General features: G+C 45.7%; 1 protein-coding gene across 2 annotated transcripts in view; it reads right to left on the bottom strand.

The window, feature by feature from the left end:
* RASAL3 (RAS protein activator like 3) overlaps window positions 1-21,720 on the bottom strand; it is a 160,831-nt gene that overhangs the window by 51,066 nt on the left and 88,045 nt on the right. For both annotated transcript variants that reach the window (XM_069231669.1, XM_069231670.1), the window contains exons 12-13: window positions 12,083-12,284; window positions 6,347-6,450 (exon numbers count right to left, since the gene is read on the bottom strand). In XM_069231669.1, coding sequence (XP_069087770.1) covers window positions 6,347-6,450; window positions 12,083-12,284 — 306 coding nt within the window. The remainder of the gene's footprint in view (window positions 1-6,346; window positions 6,451-12,082; window positions 12,285-21,720) is intronic.

The following is a 21,720-nucleotide window of genomic DNA, read 5'->3' as shown; positions in this document are numbered from 1 at the left end:
CCTGAGTTCTCCCCTGGCCCGTGGGGCTTAAACATCCTGGTTTTGGAATCTGGTGCCCGGCTGGCCCCCCTCCCCCTTTCCTCCTGTGATGTGTGGAACTCCCTGCTGCTGATGGGGTTTGTGGAACCCCTATACTGGAAACGGATTTGACCTGGGAGGCGGAGAGACTGTAAAGTGCGCCTGAGGGCTGCCTGGTGGCCTGGTGAGGAGAACGAAGTTGCCGGCCGGGTGAATTTTCGGAGACAGAGACCCGCAGTCTTGGTTAGGTCCACTTGGACTGGCGCTAGTTGCATTATCCGTGAAGTATTGCAAGATGGGCAAGGCAGATAAGCGACAGGCTAAACTCTCCTTCTCTGGGGGAGAAAAACGCGGTGCCCCTCCCGCCTCCCAGCCTGGAGACGCAGACGCCGAAGGGGAGTCTCCAGAGATGTCTGTGAGATCCATGTTCATGGAACTTAAGACCAGCTTGGCAGGTATAGACGCCAAGCTGGACCATGTATCGGAGCGGCTTGACCGCATCAGAGCCCGGGTGGATGACCACGATGCCAGGTTTGAGACTCTGGAGACTCGCACATCTGAGGTAGAGGATGCGCGCAGTGGTGATAGAGAACAGATTGCGCAGATGGAGCGTCTCCTGGAGGTGATACGAAACAAAAATGAGGACCTGGAGGCCCGGTCCCGACGCAACAACATCCGTATCGTGGGGCTGCCGGAGGCAACCGACATGGGCCGCATGGAGGACTTCGTCGAGAATATGTTACAAGAGCTGTTTGCTGGCGAGCTCTCTCGGCTGTTGGTGATTGAGAGGGCACATCGGTCCTTGGGCCCTCGCCCCCCTCCTGGCACTCCTCCACGCCCAATTATTGCACGACTATTGAATTATAGAGACCGAGATACTGTGCTCCGGTTAGCTAGGGAGAAAAGACCTCTAGTATATAAGAACTCCGAAATTAACTTTTTTCCCGATTATACCCCAGGAGTACAGGCCCAGAGGCGGGCTTTCCTACCGACAAAGCGCCTGCTCAGCCAGGCCGGAGTTGGGTTTGCCCTGTTATACCCAGCTAAACTGAGGGTGCGACATGAAGGCAAAGTGCTGTACTTCTCGGATCCAAAGCAGGCGACTAAGTTCGCTAGACGATTACCCAAGCAGTTGGGGGCGGGGGTGGGGGCGGGGGGAGTGGGCGCTGAGGACGCCTCTCTCAGTGACAATGATTAAGTGACATGTGCGAGACACCATTACGCCTGAAGCTGTGAGGGTGTGTGGGTACGCCCCGCGATCTGGCCCCTGATGTGTAGCTGTCGCTTGGCCCGTGGCCCCTCTCCCCTAGAACACCTGGGTGGAGAGTCGATTGGCAGGCTTCTGCCCCCACGGATGAGTCTGGTTGCTACCTGTTCTATGTTTGCAGTGTGGGCTTTGGGGTTGGTTGGGTGGGTCACTACGAGGGTCCGATTGGGGGGCCTGGGTGGGTGGTGGGAGGATGGGGCTAATTGGGGAATGTATCAGGTTCCCTATTTGTTAAGTTCTTGGCAGGTGGAGAGCTGTGTTCATGCGCAGTGTTGTATGACTGCGGTTCTGGATGGGGGATGATGTTACCTCTGCTGTGAGATGCTTGACATGGAATGTGCGGGGACTTAATGATAACCGAAAGGCCCGGCTGGAGATGGCTTATGTTAAGCGTCATGGCATTGACATCTGTATGATACAAGAAACGCATTTAATGGCATCGACGGTTGGCAGGCTGAAAGCTGGCTGGGTCGGGGAGGCTCACTATTCTACATACCCTAGCTACGCTCGTGGGGTTGCAATCATTATCCGAAAGGGGTTGCAGTGGCGGACGCGCGAAATTATTTCTGACCCCAATGGCAGATACGTAATACTGAGTGGAGTGTTGTTGGACAGGGCTTGCCGGCTAGTGGCTGTGTACGGGCCGAATGTAGATGACCCGGAGTTTTTCCTGGAGATATGGCGCCTAGTGGAGTCGCTGGGAGCTGGAGCTGTGATCTGGGGCGGTGACTTTAATGTAGTCCTAGATGCTTGGCTGGACCGAGAGAGTGCGGCTAGGATGCAACACGTTTCTTCAGCGAGATCTCTGACAGCAGTAATGGATAGCGGTGCGCTGGTGGATCTGTGGAGGCAGAGACATATAGGAGTGCGCGAGGGCACCTGTTTGAATTACTTCCATAGCAGTTGGTCTCGTATTGATCGATGGCTGGGCACTAGAGATGTGGAGGCTTGGACTAGAGCAATAGACCATCTTCCCCGTACGCTGTCAGACCACTCACCGGTGTTATTAGACCTGGCGATACCTAGTGACTTACAACCGATAGTGATGTGGCGGCTGCCCAGCGGTGCTCTCCGGGACGACATCTTCCGAGAGGAAGTACGGGAGGCTGTTCGGTTATTTTTTGAGGAGAATCGAGGTTCGGTGGACTCCCCCGGCACTGTATGGGAGGTATTTAAAGTGGTTATCCGAGGGGTGTGTCTTGCAAAGCAGCATGGGATAGTGAAAGCTTTAAGGCGGGAGATGGCTGATATCGAAAGGAGGCTTGGCGATTTGGAACGGCGCTTAGAGGCGACATGGTCAAGCGAGGTACTTGCCGAAATCAGGCGTGAGGTGTCCCTATATGAGGAGGCCTCTCTAAGAGAGGTATGTTTCCTTGGGAGACACGCACAGGCTCGCAGGTATGGTGAGGGTGAGAGAGCCGGGAGGACACTAGCAGGATTATTGCGTGGCCCCTGGGCCAGTAATTACGTTACTGAGGCGATAGATTCTGAGGGCGGCAGGGAGACCGGATCGGGAGGCGTGATGCAGGTATTTACAGAATATTTCTCGCAGCTATACGCGCCACCGGTGGGTCTTAGGGAGGCAGATATGAAGGAGTATTTTGAGAACATTGCGCTAGTATGGTTTGAGGAGGCACACAGGATGTATCTGGATATGCCGTTCACAGTAGAGGAAGTGGCGGCGGCGATTCGAAGCCTACCCAGAGATAAATCTACGGGCACTGATGGTTTAACCCCTGCTTTTTATAAAGAATATGTGGACATCCTTGCTCCCTATTTGTTGGAGGTGTATGAGGAGTCTCTGGCGACTGGGTCACTCCCGACCTCCCTCCGGGAGGCTTTAATAATAACTGTTTTGAAGCCTGGGAAGGACCCGACACGATGCGATTCGTATCGCCCACTTTCCATGATAAACATTGATAACAAGATTCTTGCAAAAATGATAGCGACTCGCCTACAGCCACTACTCTCTAGAATGGTGCTTCCGGATCAATCAGGCTTTATCCCTGGGAGATCCACGAGCCATCATCTGCGTACTTTCTTTGCGGTGCTGGGATCATTAGAGACAGACGATGATGTAGCTGCAGTGTTTCTTGATGCAACTAAGGCCTTTGATTCCCTGGCTTGGGAATATATGTTTGCGCTTCTGAACCGGGTAGGTCTCAGCGCGCGTTTTGTGAACTGGATCAGGTTGCTGTATACCCTGCCCACTGCCAGGATGCGCCTTAACGGTGGTGTATCGGCCCCATTCCTGATCTCGCGGGGTACACGACAGGGCTGCCCGCTGTCTCCGCTTCTTTTCGCAGCTGCGATGGAGCCTCTGGCGGCGGGACTGCGACAGAAATATAGCAATAGCGGCTTACAGTTCCGGCAACGCCCTGTCTTGATATCTTTATATGCAGATGATATCGCGATATACGTGCGAAACCCCGGGCAGAAATTAGACATTTTATTAGATGAAATTGTTCGCTTCGGGAATTTTTCTGGGGTCACTATTAATTGGTCGAAATCAGTGATCCTGCCACTAAGTCCTAGCGTGGAGAAATTTGACTCGCGATACCCGTTGGTTTGGGCAGATGGACCGGTGCGTTATCTAGGCATACACCTGTGCTGCGACGCGGAATCACTTCGGCTTGCTAATTATGGGACAGCGCTGACATGGCTAGAGGAAAAGGTGGAGGTCTGGAAAGCTTTGCCACTCTCGCTGACTGGTCGCATTGCTATTGCCAAGATGGTGGTACTCCCTACATTTTTGTATTTATTCGTGAATCTTCCCCTTCCACTTACTAAGGCCTATTTCCGGCGTCTGAGATCTGCGCTTGTTCGGCTGGCATGGGTGGGGCGACAGTCCCGTATCGCTTGGGAGAAACTGACGCTGCCATTTGAGCGGGGCGGATTGGCAGCCCCAGACCTGGAGTTATATTATCACTGTGCACAGGCGCATTTTGCATACTATTGGCTGAATCCGACCCGTTATATGCCACACCTTGCACCGGAGAGTGATTCTGTCTGGCCTGACGGCTTGGTATGCGCGCTCGGCGGTCGGGTTCCCCCCCGTTCTGGAGGAGTTGACACAGTCTCCTGCACTGCGGGAGCATGGAGAGCGTTAATGCAGCGGGCTGGGATATCTGCACCCTTTGCTCCTTCGCTGCCTGTTATGGCAGTGGCCGATGCCCAGATGTTTCGTGATGGAGGGGTGCGCGGGTTTCTACGAGACGCTGGCTTGACGGTGCTGGGAGACTGGGTAGTGGACGGTCGGCTGTTGGATATTCCCGATGCACTCTCGGAATGCAATGGCACCCCGTTGCAACGTTTTTGTGCTCTCCGGGTCCGCGCTTTGCTGCGAGATCGATTTTTTGAAGTGCCGGATGCTCCCTTGGAGTTTCGTGCTCTGGAGGCACTTTGTAGCGCGAGATCCCCCTCCAAGCTGATAACTAAGCTGTATAATGCTGCGCAAGAGCAGGGGAGTGGCCTTGTGGTGTCCTCTAGGACTGCATGGGAGAGAGATGTGGGGGAGCCTATCCCGGAGGCAATGTGGCATAGTTGTTGTGCTCATATGAGGACACTGTCCCCGAATTATAGACTGCGCCTGCTGCATTTTAAGTTTCTGCACCGACTATATTATACGCCCAAGAAACTACATTCCATGGGCCTGCTAGCGGATACATGCTGCGCTCGTTGCGGGGGTAGGGACGCGGGCTTCTTTCACCTGGCATGGGAGTGCGCGAAAGTGTATAAGTTTTGGGAGGAGATAAGACGGTCGATTGTTGAAATGATAGAGGTAGAGCTCCCCCAAGATAGCGCTGTTGGGATATATGGACGAGGTTCAGGGCCCGCATAGACGATTGGTGGGCCTTCTCATGCTGCTGGCTAAGCGTAGAGTCGCGATGTGCTGGGGCCGGGGGAGAGCCCCCCGCAGGTCTGATTGGCTACGAGATGCTGCTTTTTGTCATGATCAGCTGTTAATATTCTGGGAACTTATGCCAGAGGGATCCCGCCCCAAAGATATCTGGGCCCCTCTAAATGAATATTTGGCGACGCAAACTGAGGGCGCTGTGTGACTGATGTCTCCCATTTGCGCGTTTCATTCCCCCTCAGATCATGCGAGTTATCTTGTTGTATGATAATCCTGCACGATGTGAATGTGTGCTCCACCTGCCTGTTTTTAGAGGTTATTGCAACTGTTATTTTTTGCAGTTCTTCCTGCTCGACGATGTCAGATTAATACCATTGGGTGTGTCTGTCCTTGTCCTACTCTGGGGCGGCGGACTTTTTCGCTCCTCCGGTGTGGAGGCTCTTTTTTGGAACGGATCACTTGATATCAGCATATAGAGAGAGATACTGGCAGAGACCCGCCTGCGATTTGGGATACCACAGTAGTTATACGATTTGTAATGGTTCTCATATATCCTTATCCTCTCGTCGAGAGATCTGCTGTATTAATGTATGTTTATTTGATTTGTGTTTAAATGAATAAAATAATAAAAATAAAAAAATAAAAAATAAAAAAGTATTGGGTGGGGGCGGTTGTGAGCTTCAGATTTGCCAACAATTACGCTGACATAAAATGTGAAAATAAAATACACTACACGACAAACAGGTTGCAATGAGAGGGGCCTTTGGGACAGTGGAAAGGGAGAGGAGTGTGGATTGGTATGAGTACTAAGTGAGAGAAAACATATTTTGTAAACTAACTAACATTTTCTTTCAAATCAGAGGGAGGGAAAGTGTGTGAGTGTGTTTTTGTCTGTGTGTATGTAAAACTCTCTTATGAGATCTGACAGAAACCTCACCTTACCCGACTGAAAGCCCCTGCACCCAAATATTTATCAAAAAGTACGATTATTAGGAGGATGTAACACCTTGCACCTACCCCAATCAAGCATAGCCCCTGTTCAGGGATTTTCCACAATAAAAATGTAATCATTCTTTAAATTCTCATAATTCAAGGAATATTGCGCAGTAAAAATGTGATGATCCTTAAAGTGTTACCTGAAAGAAGGGTGTTCGAAGACTGTGACAGGTGATTCCAGTAAGGAATAACAAACTAGTGCAATTTACCTGCCTAATCCATCGGGGTTGGTACAGATGCCAGATGGAACCGGGGTCCCCTCCTGGATGGCTTGAAGAATGGTTGGAAGTGGCTCCAGTCGGTTCTTTGTTTGCTGTTGATGAAGAGTAGAACATTTGTTACCGACCTCACAGTGCTAGTTTCTATGCAAGAAGCACCCCTCGGCTGCAGGTGGAGTCACACTTCAGCAAAGAAAACATCTGAGTGAACCCACAGCTCAGTAGTTGAATGAGGGAATGTGGAAGAAGGGCTTCAGGTGGAATGGGTAGAGCCTTGCTAATGCAAGTTTTCTTTCTCTCAGAACCTTCTTTGTCTGAGAGCTAAAGTGCCTTGTCTTTCTTGCACGGTAGCTTGTAAATTTGGATCCTGAACCTGGCGCTATTTAAAACCAAGGGATTAGATAGGCCTGTAGATTTATTTGCTTATTTACGTATGTTTTTAGGTCAGGCTCGTCAGAGCAGATTCTGCCAAATGCATTGCTACCCAACTCCTAAAAAATGCATAACGTGGGCCCTGGCTCCATCCAGAGGAATATTACTCAGCTACGGCTTCCATTTTAAGGTATGAGAGATTGTTTTATATCTGAAAAGTGCAATCAGCACGTTATTTGTCACAGTATTTTTTTAAATCTCATATATGCATTCTGTGCAGAAACTATGCTTTTTTGCAATTTTCCCTATTGTTGGCAAATCCATTAGCTTGCGATTAATGTGACAAACATTTGTGCGTGCAACACATGTAAACACGTTTTGTAAATGTCTGGATTTACAGATGTTGGCACAGTGAGGCCAGACCTAATGCTTGTTGTATGTGTAACAAGGCCAGTTCACATGTTTGGGCATGGTACAGGAGTGTCATAACTCTGAAACAAGGTCTTGTGGCGAATTACATTTTATACTCAGATGTTTACAAATATTGCACAGTTTTCATGCACGTATCAGTTGGATAAGCTTTTCACCACTGGATGTTGGGGTTGTATCACATACTCAGGCCTTAAGTCATGTGTTGCTGAAAAAACATATGGAATAATTGCTGTCTATGATGGAGTATATCAGTACTGAAAAATATAGGATCTTCTGAACATCTTCTAAAGGAATGTATTGCATTACTATGATTTTATGTTATATATTACAAATAGTAAATTAACTCTTTCTCTGTTTTTTTTATTTATAACACTATCGTGATGTAATGATTTTCCTAGTGTAGAAATAAAACATTAAATTGTCCGGCAAATTACGGAAAAATAAGCAAAAATATTTTAAAAACAATAGTGATTTTGTCCACTTGTATCACTTGATTTAGATAACATAAAGAATATGAACTATGATATTCCTTAGCATTTTAACCACCCATTCAAAGCACAGAGGTGAAGGTTTTATGCAAACATAATTTTCACGAATTCACAATCTTACAAATCAAATCACCACATATTGTTTAAAAAGTGTATTTTGTCTTTCATTTTTAATTATATTTAGGCGAGCATACATTGTACTGCTGTAATTATTTGTTTTACTGAACAAAGAATTGAATGTCCCTGGTCACCTTTGGAGCTGCAGAAAGTAAACAGTGCACATGACAGCACTGCCCACATTCTGTTCTTGGCAATGGCCCTCCCAGCACTGAGGCCAGCAGCTGCCACCCTAGGCGACCTATAAATGATATGTTCACCCTATGCCTTAAATGGAAACACAGAAGTGCAGGTAATCACTATCTCAGAGTATCTTCCCAATCAAAGCACTACTTCCACCTGATTAATCCTGTGGGGTGGCCAAACTTGTATTTCCACTTACGGCATAGAGGGAAGGTGAGGTTTTTGCAGTTTTTGAAGGTGCATTTTGTCCAATTCAGTCTGTGTCAAGCACTCTCCAGCATCAAGTGTATTTGTTATTTTATTTTTTCAGCAAAACAAGTAAACACTATTTACATTATTGCGTTGCACAACTCTACAAAATCGTAATGTTCTAGTTTATTGTCTGCTATTTTGCAGACTTTGTCTCAGATGGTTTATAAAAAATAATCTTTACAAAATTTGTGAAGTTTTCAAACTTTGCAATATTCCCCACAAAAAGTAACAAAGCTTTTTTTCAATATCCTCTCTTTTCAGCATGGTAACAGTCTACAGTGTTATCTTTCTTACACCATTCGAAAGTCCTGCTAATGATAACGTTTTATTTTTGCTTTTATTTATTAAGATTTTTACAAACAATGTGAGCACCTTGCTCCAGTACATTTGTGATTTAAGAACAGTAACATTGTGTATTTCACCAATCAATCATTGAGTGTTATTTCACTCTGTTAGGGGCATCTTAACATCGGCATTCAAACGATGACGTTATCTCAAACCATAGGCAAGTTTCCCAACCCCTCCTTTTCTTTTTTTCCCTTTTTTTAACCTTCCTCCCCACCTACCAAGTGTGATTCATATTTAGAATCCATGTCCAAGACAGTAGTAGTCTAATGTTCCTGTCATCCTGCAACTTTACCAAGTTGCTTACTGAGTAGCTTGTGGGTCGACCAGTGCACATAGATTATACCATATTATAAAGTGGGTATCCCTTTTTTTCCCTCAAGAGTTGGGCTCCGCACTTTGACGGGGAAGGTGTCATGGGCGTCCACAAAATGTCAACCAAGGATCGTTAGAAGGCGTCCATATGCTGACCCCAGTAAGCAGGGCACCCATATACTTGGCAGTCAATGAGTGAATCTGGGCTGATGCTATTGGTGATCTTACAAGCCCGGATGGTTATGGGTGAGGGCTAGACACATGCAATACTTTGTATTGACTACACTCCCTAGCAGCATCGCGGGTAATTCCAGCGATGTCAGGAGCCTTGGTGGCCATCTTGGTGCGAGGGCATAAAGACCATGTCCTGTAGCCACACCCTTGCTTGCCAATCCTATTGTTGTTCTGGACAGTTCTCTGCTTTGAGCTCCATCGTGCTAGATCATCGTGTACCATTCCAGCCACCCAACGAGCGGACACAGCACCTTTGGAGCCCGACGTATAGATCACCCTCTGGATAAACTCCAGCACGTCAGTAGTCTGCCACCGGCACATCGGCCGCCCGCACTGAAGCACCGTGTACCATTCCAGCCCAGTCACCAAGCGGACACAGCACCTTTGGAGCCAGACTCGTGGCTCACTGTTGGACAAACCTCAACGTGTCGGAAAACCGCCTCCTACACATTGGCCGCATCAGAGCACGTCAGCTAAGTGGCTAGCAAGTGCACACGACTGTGAACTCGTTGCTACTTGTGCGATTTGATGGTGCTTAACTCTTGCTTACCGCTAATACTGAAGAGCCTGATGAGCAATAATGAGAGACTCGAGACTCCTTAAAGTGGTGCTTGATCCCATAAAGTGAAGAAAACGAATCTTGCTTAATAACACTTCACAATGTGGTTGGTTGGTTTCAGAGAGCTGGATTCAATCACAGTATCCACTACAATCCTAGGAACAATCACTAGTCTACAAGTTGAGGTTGCGACCTTGAGGGCAGAAAGTCACAAGCCCAAAAAAGAGTTAGGTTCATTACACACGGAAGTAGCGGGCTTGACGCATAAGGGGAAACCTAAGGGTGGCAAACCGGGTGTGGTGCATTGAACATCATGGACCTTGCTACTACCCATAAATGCTTTAGGTACCTCGTCTAACCATTAGAAAGGAGCTAGGATAGTTCTTCAGGGGGGGGGCATACCATTTGGTCCCTGTACACAGAGGTGATGAGTGGAAGACTGCGTTCCGGACCAAGTTTGGCCTGTTTGAATACCAGGCTATGCCCATTGGCCTATGCAGTGTGCCAGCAGCGTTCCAATACTTCTTGGATGTTGTCCTCCGTGGATATTGGATAGCTCTTGTGTCGTTTACATCAATATCTTGATATATTCTGAAATGCTCCAAGAACATGGGATATGAACATGAGCCACATGGACAAGCAGTAATGGAGAGACTTCGAAAACATAATCTGTACGCTAAGCTTGAGAAATGCCAGTTCCACATCGCATTGAGTTTTTGAGTTACATCATTAGTCCTGGAGGGCTAAAGATAGAAGACAAAAAGGTAGGAGCAATCCTGCAATGGCCGTCCTCCACTACTGCCAAAACTCTGCAAAGCTTTTTGGGTTTCGCCAATTTTTATAGGCTTTTTATCAAGGATTGTTCTTGCAACCTCCATCCCATTACTCATCTTCTTAGAAAAAAATAAAACTTTTTTGTGGACTACAGAAGCAGAACGAGTGTTTCAGGAAATGAAACTCCGCTTCACACAGGCACCTATATTAAGACACCCAGATGTCCAACAACCATTTACACTGGAAGTTGACACTTCACAATTTGCGATGGGAGGAGTCCTCTCACAACAACACCCAATAACAGTCAGATGCACCAAGTGGCATATTTTTCTAACCTGTGAGCTGAAATACAGCATCACAGAGAAAGAGTTATTGGCAATCAAACGCGCATTCGAGACCTGATGGAGGATCGGTATACAGTAGAAATTTACTCAGACCATCCAAACCGAGGGTTCTTGAAAACAGCTAGAGTACTGACTCCCCAACAGCTTTGTTGGTCGCCCTTCTTTTCAGACTTCAGCTTTGTAATCAAGTATCATCCTGGTCCACAAAACAGGAAGGCAGGTGCCCTTTCCTCCTATTCCTGTACCTCCAAGTCCCTGGCACACAGTCTCTTTGGTCTTCATTTTAGAGATGCCCCCCAGTGATGGTAAAACAGTTATGCTCGTGGTTATTGACCACCAAACTAAAATGGGTAATTTTATTCCCTTGGCATATCTTAATAGTGTATGTACTCTTCTTTCTCTATCCATACTGAAGGAAATCCAATGAATACCGGCTTCCTTAGATTACCATGAGACACAATCAGACACTCCGGTGGACTGAGCCCTGATCGCAGAGAACCAGTAGGCTGTTGGCTTAATTATTTTCTCCACATCCCTATTCCTTTGGGTGCACTCCATTGCGAACATTGTCACTATTCCCCTGGCAGATCACTAAAGGGAGTGAACGGACTGTTGATGCACATCTCATCACATCTCATCGCTCCCACTGGCCTTTGGAGACCAAGTTAGAGTGGTCTCTTCCTGTAAACAGGCCTTTAAATCTTGTTCTTATCTTTTCATATTTGCTGTGCATTCCAAGACCGAGATAGAATGTTAGGCGCTGCTTTCCAAGGGTGCTTGTTTACTTTTCTTTCTCTGGCTTCAAGGTGAGAGAATTTATGTGACAATCTTGCTGGATAGTGGGGTACAAAATAGTTTTTTCCTAGCATACAACAACATTTACATGAACTAAGTATTTCAGAATATATCAGAATTATGAACGCACAAATGATGCACATTTATTTTTATTTCAGAAGCATGTTGTTCAATGTTTAACAGGACATCAGCGTACTCCTCCACCACCATGCCCCCTGTATGAAGAACATGCATTAGTCTATGTAAATTACACAGCATTGTCCTCTGTGGCAAGTACCTGCACTGATGCTCATGGACCAACCCCGCTCCACAGGCAGTGTTTTATTTGAGTGTACGGTTGTCAAGAATTTCTTGGGAATTTTACTGAGCTATTGTGCTTGTAAAGCTTCTTTCCCTCTTGATTTCAATTGTCTGTCTCGTCAGTGTTTCTAAGTCTACAACTTAAGTAAGGCTAAACTATTCCAGGGGCCCTGGAACATATGGTCATAGCAGTAGAACCAATGAACAGATTAATTACCTGGTCTATAGTAATGAATATACTAAATAGGAGAGAGTGCAGGACAGACAGCTGAGTTGCCAAGTCGATATAGCCATCGTAGGTGGACATTTGCATCTCGCTGTCCTGGCTCGAAATGGTTTGAAGGAACATCTTCATGTTCTCCTCATTGTGCTCTAGGAATTCATTCATGAACCCCATGTATGCTTCTTTGTCACCAAACCTGCCAGACAAGGAAAGGCAGAAAGATTAGCTAGAAAAAACATGACTGCATAAACAAAATATTTTCATTGTGCTTCCACAATTACGTTGTCTAAAGGATTTGGGCTGACAAATTAACTGCCTTCTGCCACTAGAGGAAGGAATAGTTACTTACCTGTAATCCTAGATCTTGTCCAGGAAAATCGTCATAAAAGGTGCACTTTTCTAAAAAATATATACATATGCACAACTCTTTTTAGTAGAACAATTTGCTTGAATAGAGAAAAAAAACTTCCTAAGCAGCCTATTAGTGTAAAAGGTTTAAGAAATTCAATTAAAACAAATAGTCACGAAATGAGAAAAACATAACAAGAAGCTTCTTTTACCAACTTTTTTTTAAAAGAGAAAAGAAAGCAGTGCAGTAGTAGCAGATAGGATGACGATATAAGAGCAAATAAACTAGCACTGTGATTTTAAGGGCCTCACCCTTCCTTCTATGTCTCATCTTGCCACCCTGGTAATAGTTAGGACAGTTCATTTTCATTGGACCGACCAAAGCCTGAGTGCAACAGGAACAAAAGGTTGTAAACCTTCTTGTCTGGCGATGTGGGAGGGTAGCTTATGACTTTGATGAAGAAACCCCTGAAAAAGCACTAGCTACGTAAGTAACCTTTCCCTCTCTTTCAGGGCATCCTCATCAATAGTCATAAACAGTGAATGGTATCAGTACTTAATTCCACTATGAAAAACAGTTAAGAAAACAAAACAGCATCAACCATCAAACAAGCAAATTCCTCTGAGAGGCCTGACCTGCTTGTCCATGCACCACGGAGTACGAATATGGACAGTAGTGTCTCGTAAATGTATGCATGGACCTCCATGTAGCGGCTTTACATATCTCTGAAATAGGTAAATGTTCTGACAGTGCCACTGCAGTAGCTTTCCCCTGGTTGTATTTGCTTTAGTTAGGTAGGCCAGTCAAAGATTTGTTCCCTAGTTGGTATGAAAAGTAAATACAAGATACTATCTTGCTATGGATTGTTTTGTCGCACGTAAAATAGCACTTACAGGAGCATAATTTATAAACAGATGATCAGATTATCTTTCGTCATACGACCCTGAATTATGGTTCAGACAGAGTGGAATTATGGTATGGAAATCCACTCTGCCTAATTTTGAGTGGGCCAGTGTTCCTTCATTCAGTTTCCCAGGTGTGGAATGCCAGAATTAATGTTGCCAGGCGGTAATTCCATCTGGGAAAATCATTTCATGAGGTTTTGGCTGCAGAAGCAGCCAAGCCCCTTGCTTCATTGTTTTTTTTGCAGTGGGGAGCAAAAATGCTAAGCCTGCCAAACGTAGCTTCCCCTTACCTTCCATATTCTCCACATCCCCTTCTTATCAACCACAGCCCACACAGAGACTGCAGCATATATTTACCACCTGCTCAAAACAGGTGGTAAATGTATGCAGTAAGCCCCAAAAAACTAGAAATTCAGTTTACAATTGGTAAATCTGGTCTCACGTGATAATTCCCCATCCATGTGGTTTAATTCGTAATTCCACAGCACTAGTGCAGTTACTGCACAGTGACATTATTTTCACATGTGGATTTACTATTCCATCAGTACCGTAAGCACATAATCAGCACCACGTAGAAGTTTAAAATCTCTTCATATCAAGTGTGGGCAGAGCTCTTACAGCTGGAATTGAAGGGTTCGGAAAGAAGGTGGTTAGGAAAATGGACTAATTTACATGAAATCTAGGGGGATCTTAAGGAGAAAACTTGGATGAGTTTGCATGAACACCATATGGAACACCTTGTAAGGTTCCTGAGAGCACAATGCCTGAATCCTGCTCACTCTGCGAGCTGAGTTGACAGCTATCAAAAAGAAATCCTAACAAAAACAAATGCTGCTGGAGGGCTTGGCTACAGGTTCAACTAAAGTCCCAGCTCCAAGATGGAGATGGGGCTCTAGTTCGAGGAAACACTTCATCAATACCCACTAAGAAGTCTTTAACCACAGCAATTCTAAAGCAGGAGGTTTATGAAGGAGAGTTGCTATAGGCAACGATTGGGTAAGGTGCACCTTACGTGTTGAAACCTGTACCCCAGACTTTGCTAGATGAAGAAGGTAAGGAATCACTACTTTTTCCTGACATCTTGCGGGATCACAGTTGTTCTGGATACAGCAGATACAGAACCTCTTCCATTTGAAAGCTATGATATTCTGGTGCAAGGACGCTTTGCTTCTCGTTAAATATCCATAGAATCCTGTAGCAACTTCAGATGCCTGTACTGTAGGAATTCAGGAGCCAGGCTGCTATGTTCAATGATGGAACGGTGGGATGCTAGATCTCACCCTCTAACTTGTACAGCAGATCTTATCTGTATGGCAGCTTCCTGTGTGGTCAGTCAGACAGCTGAAGGAGGTGGTGAACCACCACTGACAGAGCCACTCCTTTTCTATCATGATCATTCTGGCTTTGGAATGGTATGGCTTGGTCACCACACGTGGGGTCAACAGAATACAAAGAAAACATACAGAAAAGTCTCTGACCAGCATGGCAAAATGAAATTCTCCTTCAACCCTAGTTGATAGTACTTGGAGACTATGGATCTCATTCACAAACTGCATTTTGTAGTATGTCAAGTCATCTACAGTAGTACAACTTATTTATTGCAAAAACATTTCAAAAACCTATGTGTGGGAATTGCTACTGCCACATCTCATGTATTCTCTATGGGGAGATCTCTGTTCATGTAAGTTTACTACTTAGTAGGAAATGTGAACAGCATTAGAGGGAGTGATGTGAAAATGGGGAACATCTACTACTAGGGGAGAAGTGTTTGGGAAGGCATAAGGAGGGGAATAAAGAGGGATGATGAGGAGTTTGAGTAGGGGCATGCTATTACAAACACCTACCCACAAAAGAGTAAGAACATTGCTATTCAAAACTTCCATTTCTAAAGTTATCACTTGTTGGAAAACTGACTCGCTGAAGGATCTCCCTCTCCTCTCTTTCTGACCTCATTTTTGATGGCTTTAGGACTCTGGACACTTTACCACTGCTAACCAAAGCTAAATTGCATGTGTTCTATCCCTAAAAACATGGTAAGATTGGCTCATACCCGAGTGGCATATTTAATTTACTTGTAAGTCCCTAGTAAAATGCATTACATGTGCCCAGGGCCTGTAAATTAAATGCTACTAGTGGCCCTGCAGCACGGATTGTGCCACCCACATAATTCGCCCCTTCACCAGGTCTCATGCCTGCCATTGCTAGGCCTTTGTGGGCAGTTTCACTGCCACTTTGACTTAGCATTTAAAACTACTCGCCAAGCCTTAAACTCACCTTTTTCTACATATAAGTCACCCTTAAGGTGGACCCTAGGTATCCCATGGGGTAGGGTGCTAATGAGGCTAAAAGGCAGGACATTTACTTTTGTGTTTTACATGTCCTGGTAGTGAAAAAACTCATAAATATGTTTTCCACTACTGTGAGGCCTGCTCCTCTCGTAGACTAGCATTAGAACTCCCCTCGTATACTTTTAAGTGGTAGATTCTGTTCTGGAAGGAGTAGCCATATCATATTTGGTATTGCCAAAAGGATAAAAAAGAATCCTGCTTATTGGTAAAGGTGGACTTAATATTACTATTTTAGAAATGCCACATTTAGAAATGCATTTCTATGCAGTTACTACCATCTGTGCCTTATAGCCTGTCTCCAATCCACGTCTAGTCTGTGCTGATTGACAGCTCCTTTTGTGCATTCCAAACAGACTACCACAAACACAGGACACTCAGTCACATCTGCATTCATCTGCATACTGAATGGGTCTTCCTGGGCAGGAAGGGTGGAGGGGCTCACACTTAGATTTCAAAGGCCAATGTCCTGCCCTCACACAAAGGACTGATAACCCCCTACTTGGTATCCTGGAGGCAGGACTGGGCTGAAAGGAGAACTTGTGCACTTCAAAACCACGCTTTGAAATTTCCCCCACTTCAAAGGCATTTTTGGGTATATAAACTGGGTCTCTAACCCCACCAAATCAGACACTTCTGGACCTACACATGCACTCTGTCAGAAGAACAGCCTGGCTGTCCAAAGGGCTCATCTGGACTGCTTTGCTGAGAAGGACTGCTATTGCCCTGCTTATTGCCCTGCTGGCCTCTGACTCTGCTGGAAGGACGCTGCCTGCTCCCTGAAGTGCTCTCCAAGGGCTTGGATTGAGCTTGCATTCTGTTTCTGAAGTCTCAGGTCCAACAAAGACTTCACCTCTTGAAGAAGCTCCTTGTGTGTTGAAAATCGTCACAACGCCTGCAGAAATTGACGCAAAGCCTGTTTCTCAGCTGGGAAATAGCTGCACCGCCGATCAAAACGATGCAACACTGACTTCCCGGCAGAGAATTCGACAAAGCCTGCCTTGAGATGGAAAATTTGACACATCGCCTACCGGATCAATGCAGCACCTGCTCCTTCTACTAGGACATCAATGATTTTCATGGCATCGTCCCGGGGCATCAAAATATCCCCGTATCACAGTGAGGAACCAAGACTGCGCGCCTAAGAAACAAAGCAAACCCTTGCAGTTTGGAAAGAAACAACACGTCATCTGTGCTGCACCAGAAAATCTGATGCAACACCTTATTTTTCCACGCATCTCCTCCTCTGCAGTCCCTGTGCGTTGTTACGCTTTTCACTGTCTGCACAGCCGACAGTGAAAAGCAGCATGGGGCCCTGTCAGGGGGCCCCTGAACTGCCCATGCCAGTGGCATGGGCAGTGCTGGGGCCCCCAGGGGCCCCACGACTCCCCGTACCGCCAGCCTTTTCCTGGCGGTTCAGACCGCCAGAAAAGGCTGGCGGTCAGGGAGTCGTAATCCCCTGGGCAGCGCGGATTACATCCACCGGGGCCATTGTAGTGGTAAACCGCCGGCCCCGGCGGTGCTCCCGTCGTTTTGGCCCTGCGGTTGTAATACCGCCAGGGTCATAATGACCACCAAACTCTCTTCCACTTCATTTTATAAGTCCTGCTAGTACTTTCAGCTGTGGCTCTAGAAAGTACCTCTACATTCTTGGTCGATATTTATGTTTCTGAATTCAAAGAACTCATGAGTCAGGAGCTGGAATTTTTCTTGCAGTGGTCTCATTTTCAGTCTTGCTAGGATCACCAGATTTATTGATGAAGAAATCATGCCCAGCAGAGACTTGAAGAGCCTCACAGAAATGCACTTTCTTTGGGATATATTCAGAGCAATGGTGATTAATTTTACCTGTCTAACCTTTGACAGATAAGCCTTGTTTTTTATTGTATCAATCTTTGCTCCAAAGAATATCATCTTGTGTGATGAGATGAGAGATGATTTTTGGTGATTGACTGTTAGCCCCAGATTGCGAAATAGTGTTAGACAGTCGGTGGTGGTGTGAGACGCCTGCTAAGATGTTGGTGCTTCGAGCAGCCAATCATCCAGTTAGGGGAAGACCTGGAAACCCTGTTTGTGTAGCTGTGCCGCCACTGGTGGAAGGCATTTTGTAAATATTTGGGGAGCTGATTTCAATCCGAAAGGCAGAACACGGAACTGATAATGGGTCCCCCTGGATATTTGGGATGAATAGGGATGTGAAAGTAGGCATCCTGGAGATCCAGCAATGTCATGGAGTCTCCCTTGTTGAGAAGGTGTAGGATGTCTGAGAGAGTTATTGTCCCTAAGGATTGTTTGCGCAGAAACTTCATTAACTGCCTGAGATCTAAAATTGGCCTCCATTCCCCATACAAGCATGCGGGGTGCGGAGCAGGGATCTACATTTCCCAGACTCCTCAGCCCGCAGTTCAACGCGCCATCATTTTACTAACGTAATACCTACGTCCCGCCGCCCACCACACCCTGGGATCTGGTTGGGGCCGTCGGTCGGGCTGCGCGCTCTCTCCCCTTTATTTACCGTCCTCTCGCTAGACCCATTACCACAAGCGGTCTAGAGAGGGGAACAGAGTAGGTGCTGATCGAGCGCCTCCTTTGGAGTTGTGAGTCTTTTGGGAACCCTCGCACAGCGGTGACTTCCACGGCACAGATAAGACCTGGATATTTTCTTAATTGGTTGTGTGTTTGCCCCCTTTTGGGGTATATAGCTGGATACCGCTGGCCTGAGAATGCTCATGATATATGTGTAATTTGATGTTTACATTTATTGTATGACATGTGTGCTTGAGTCTGTAATTTGGTGGCTTTTGGCTCTTACTTTACCCTCTTGGGCATCAGCTATGTAATATACCTCAGCACCACGCGGCCCTTTTAGCATAGGGCATCTATGTCTACCATTTAGTGGACCAGTTCCTGCCTTCATAATACTTACTGGCTGTTTCTTATTCTATTTTACCTTATCTTCCTATTTTAGTGTGTGACTATAAGGGGACACTCCCCTTCCTTTTGACCTGGGGCCAGTAGCCCTTCAGGTTTAGGGTAAGAAAACTATACTTTTCCCATGGACACGTTTCTCAGGTTTACATTGCATGACTTTTTGCTTGCTGTGTCACTTTTTTGTGTGCTGTGCAGTGTTGTGTGTCACGGATATGTATTAAGTATTTCCCCGTTTTGTTTCATTAAGGCCTCCATAGGGCATCTCCCCACAGGTACCCCCCCCTTATCTTTATATTATCTGCATTTCTCCTAGCGGAGTAGTCCATCATTTGTAATGCATGATAATGAAGGATCCTAGGCCCTGAAGAATGCCCCCAGACGTCCTTTGGCTCTTAGTAGCGGGCAGAAACATGTTGGCCAGTAATTTTTAGATAGGTGACCCAGTGAGTCTTAGTTCTCACATAGGTGTCCCATCATCTGTTTCTTAACCACACCAGCAGACACCACGAATAAAGGTGTACTATTACACAGGGGACTGACTAGGTGTTTTTACTTTTTCCCTAGTATAGCTGAATCCCATATACTTCCAGACAAACTGAATTTACGCCCTCCCTCCTGTTCTTTTAACGGTGAGGTTGAGTCCGCCCTTTATTCATATCTTTTGTGTGTTTGCCCTGGAATCTTTAGTGTGTTTACCATTGGCATGCATAGGTAAACAACAAAAGGAGTAAGATCTGTTTCTACAACTTCGTTGGGGTCAGAGTGGTCATGTTCGAGGTTACTGAAATCATCCGTTAACCTAGTAAGGTAAGGGGGTCAGGTGAGGCACTGTGAGCTAGCTAGGAATTTGGCTGACATATCCCGATGGTGTAGATGTACTCAGTCCCTACCTCCTGAAGTTCTGTTCTCCTAAAACACAGTGCCTTCCTTTAGTGGGAACATTATAACAACAGTTGCCAAAGATGCTTTGCAGCACTTTGTCATTGAGAACTCACTTGTGTTTTTTTTTTAAATGCTCGACTGAGTGAGTCCGCTTCTGAATTCTGTATCTTTGGCAGATGAAATGCAGTGATGTTCAAGTCTCTTGCTATAAATCATCTCAAGTTTGTTTATGCTACAAGGACGAAACCTGGAATGTATCCCCCATTTGCTTTTGTAAATAATACATTCTTGTTGTCCATTTGAAAAAGTAGGGACTACTTCTTGAAAGACTAAAATAACTACTTTAAAGCTATATAGTCAGTTCTCAATTCCAACAGGTTGATGTCATAGGATTTTTCCTTTTTTGACAATGTCCCATGAGGTTGGTGAGGACCTATCTGTGTGCCCTATCCTTGGGGAGAATTCTCTATGGCTATTGTCTCTGGTTGTACATCTTGATGAAAAGGAACTCCCTTCAGCAGGAAGCCATCAATCCCAGACACTTAAGACAGATTGATGTAAGTCTACCCTCTTTTGACCTGGGTGTCTAAAATCACAGCCTCATAGTATACCCTTTGAACCACGGTGGTAGTGGACTTCTTTTTGTGTACATGCAGACCCAGGACTTAAAAAATGTCTTAAGACTGCCCAGACTTCTTCTGAAGTTTGAGTTTTTATTACCTAGTTGTCTCAATAGCGGCAGATGAAGATCTTTGGCCTCCTGCAATGTGCTGCGACAACAGCCATACATTTTGAGAATGTTTGTGGTGCCAATTTCAGCCCGAATGGGAGGACCCTTAAATGGAACATGATCCTTACCTGCCACAAAGCTCAGACATTTTAGATGTTTCTTTATTGTGAGGATGTGCACATATGCATCCTGTAGATATAGGGCACACATCGAGTCCACCTGATGTAACTTGTGGTAAATTTGGTGTAAGAGTAGCCGCACTCTTTATCCGTTTGTATGTAGTCCAAGCCGATTATGAGTCTGGATTCTTAATCTCAACCTTTCTTTGGAACCATGAAGTAGCAGGAATCAATTACTGTTAATTCTGTGGTTATGAGGGAGTTCCTCCACTGCAAGTTTCTCTAGGAAGGTGTTCACCTCCTTTCGAAGTAACTGATGCTGAGAGGACATATTTTGTGGTTGAGGAACAGAGTGTCTTGTTTCAGTGGTTTCTACTTTTTTGAAGTCAAGAGGAGCAGCTTTTACCGATGTTGGAGTCAGGAACAACAACATGGCCAGCTACAGTAAACCAGAGGCAGAAGTGGTCTGGACGTAGCTCTGTGATGTAAGGTCTCAAAAATTGAATTTTTGGGGACATGCATTATAAAATTCAATTTAGCTGCTACTCTAACCAGAACCTTGTTAAAGGTTATTATATTGTCCACATGGAAGATGCAAACACGAGGCTTTGGGGAATAAACCTTGGTGAAGGAATGGTCCGAAGAATCAGGAGACCAGGAGGGACACAGACTGTGTCTGTGCAAGCACCTACAAGATTGAGGCCTCCTGCTGGAATGTCTTGTGTACATAGAACAAGACGTGGACCTTCTATTAGAGCAAGTCTTAGAGTGTGATCTTGTCTTCTTCCGCAGGCTTTTCTGCCTTGAGGATTTAGCATGAGCAGAAGAAGGCAACAGCTGAAGACCACTGGTGACCTTGACAGATATGGTGAAGTCAAAACTACCGGAGAAGTTGGACGCACTGGAGAAAAGCATGGAGAGACTGTTTTCCGTAATGAGGGAGTTGATGATAAAGCAACTTTTTAAGTTATCTTCCACAAGGAAGACTAAGTTCATCATTACTCCAAAGTGTAGGTGTGAGGTCTATGTTGAACGTGGTCTTGTGGTTCCTGGGTATCCATGTCAAATCTGACTTTGACTACGGTGATGAACTAAACAGCAAACATCTGTGATCCTTGGAATTAGGATTGCACTTTGATGTTGATTTCCTCAGTAGCAAACCTGTTGACTGCGAACAAGTGGGCACTGTACGTGTCTTTGACGGCCTAGATCTCAACGTCAATCAGGAACAGAGCATCTTCCTCTGATGGTGTATCTCCCTGGATCTACCAATAGAGGGGTGTCCTTTGAGAGTGTAGAGGAAGCTGTGCTAGAAGGACTACATTCTCCTCACCTCTCAGATCTTTCTGAAGCAGCTTTCTGATGGATGTT

Source organism: Pleurodeles waltl, chromosome 4_2, assembly GCF_031143425.1.
Source record: "Pleurodeles waltl isolate 20211129_DDA chromosome 4_2, aPleWal1.hap1.20221129, whole genome shotgun sequence".
Lineage (NCBI taxonomy): Eukaryota > Metazoa > Chordata > Amphibia > Caudata > Salamandridae > Pleurodeles > Pleurodeles waltl.
This window is presented reverse-complemented; position numbering and strand designations above follow the sequence as displayed.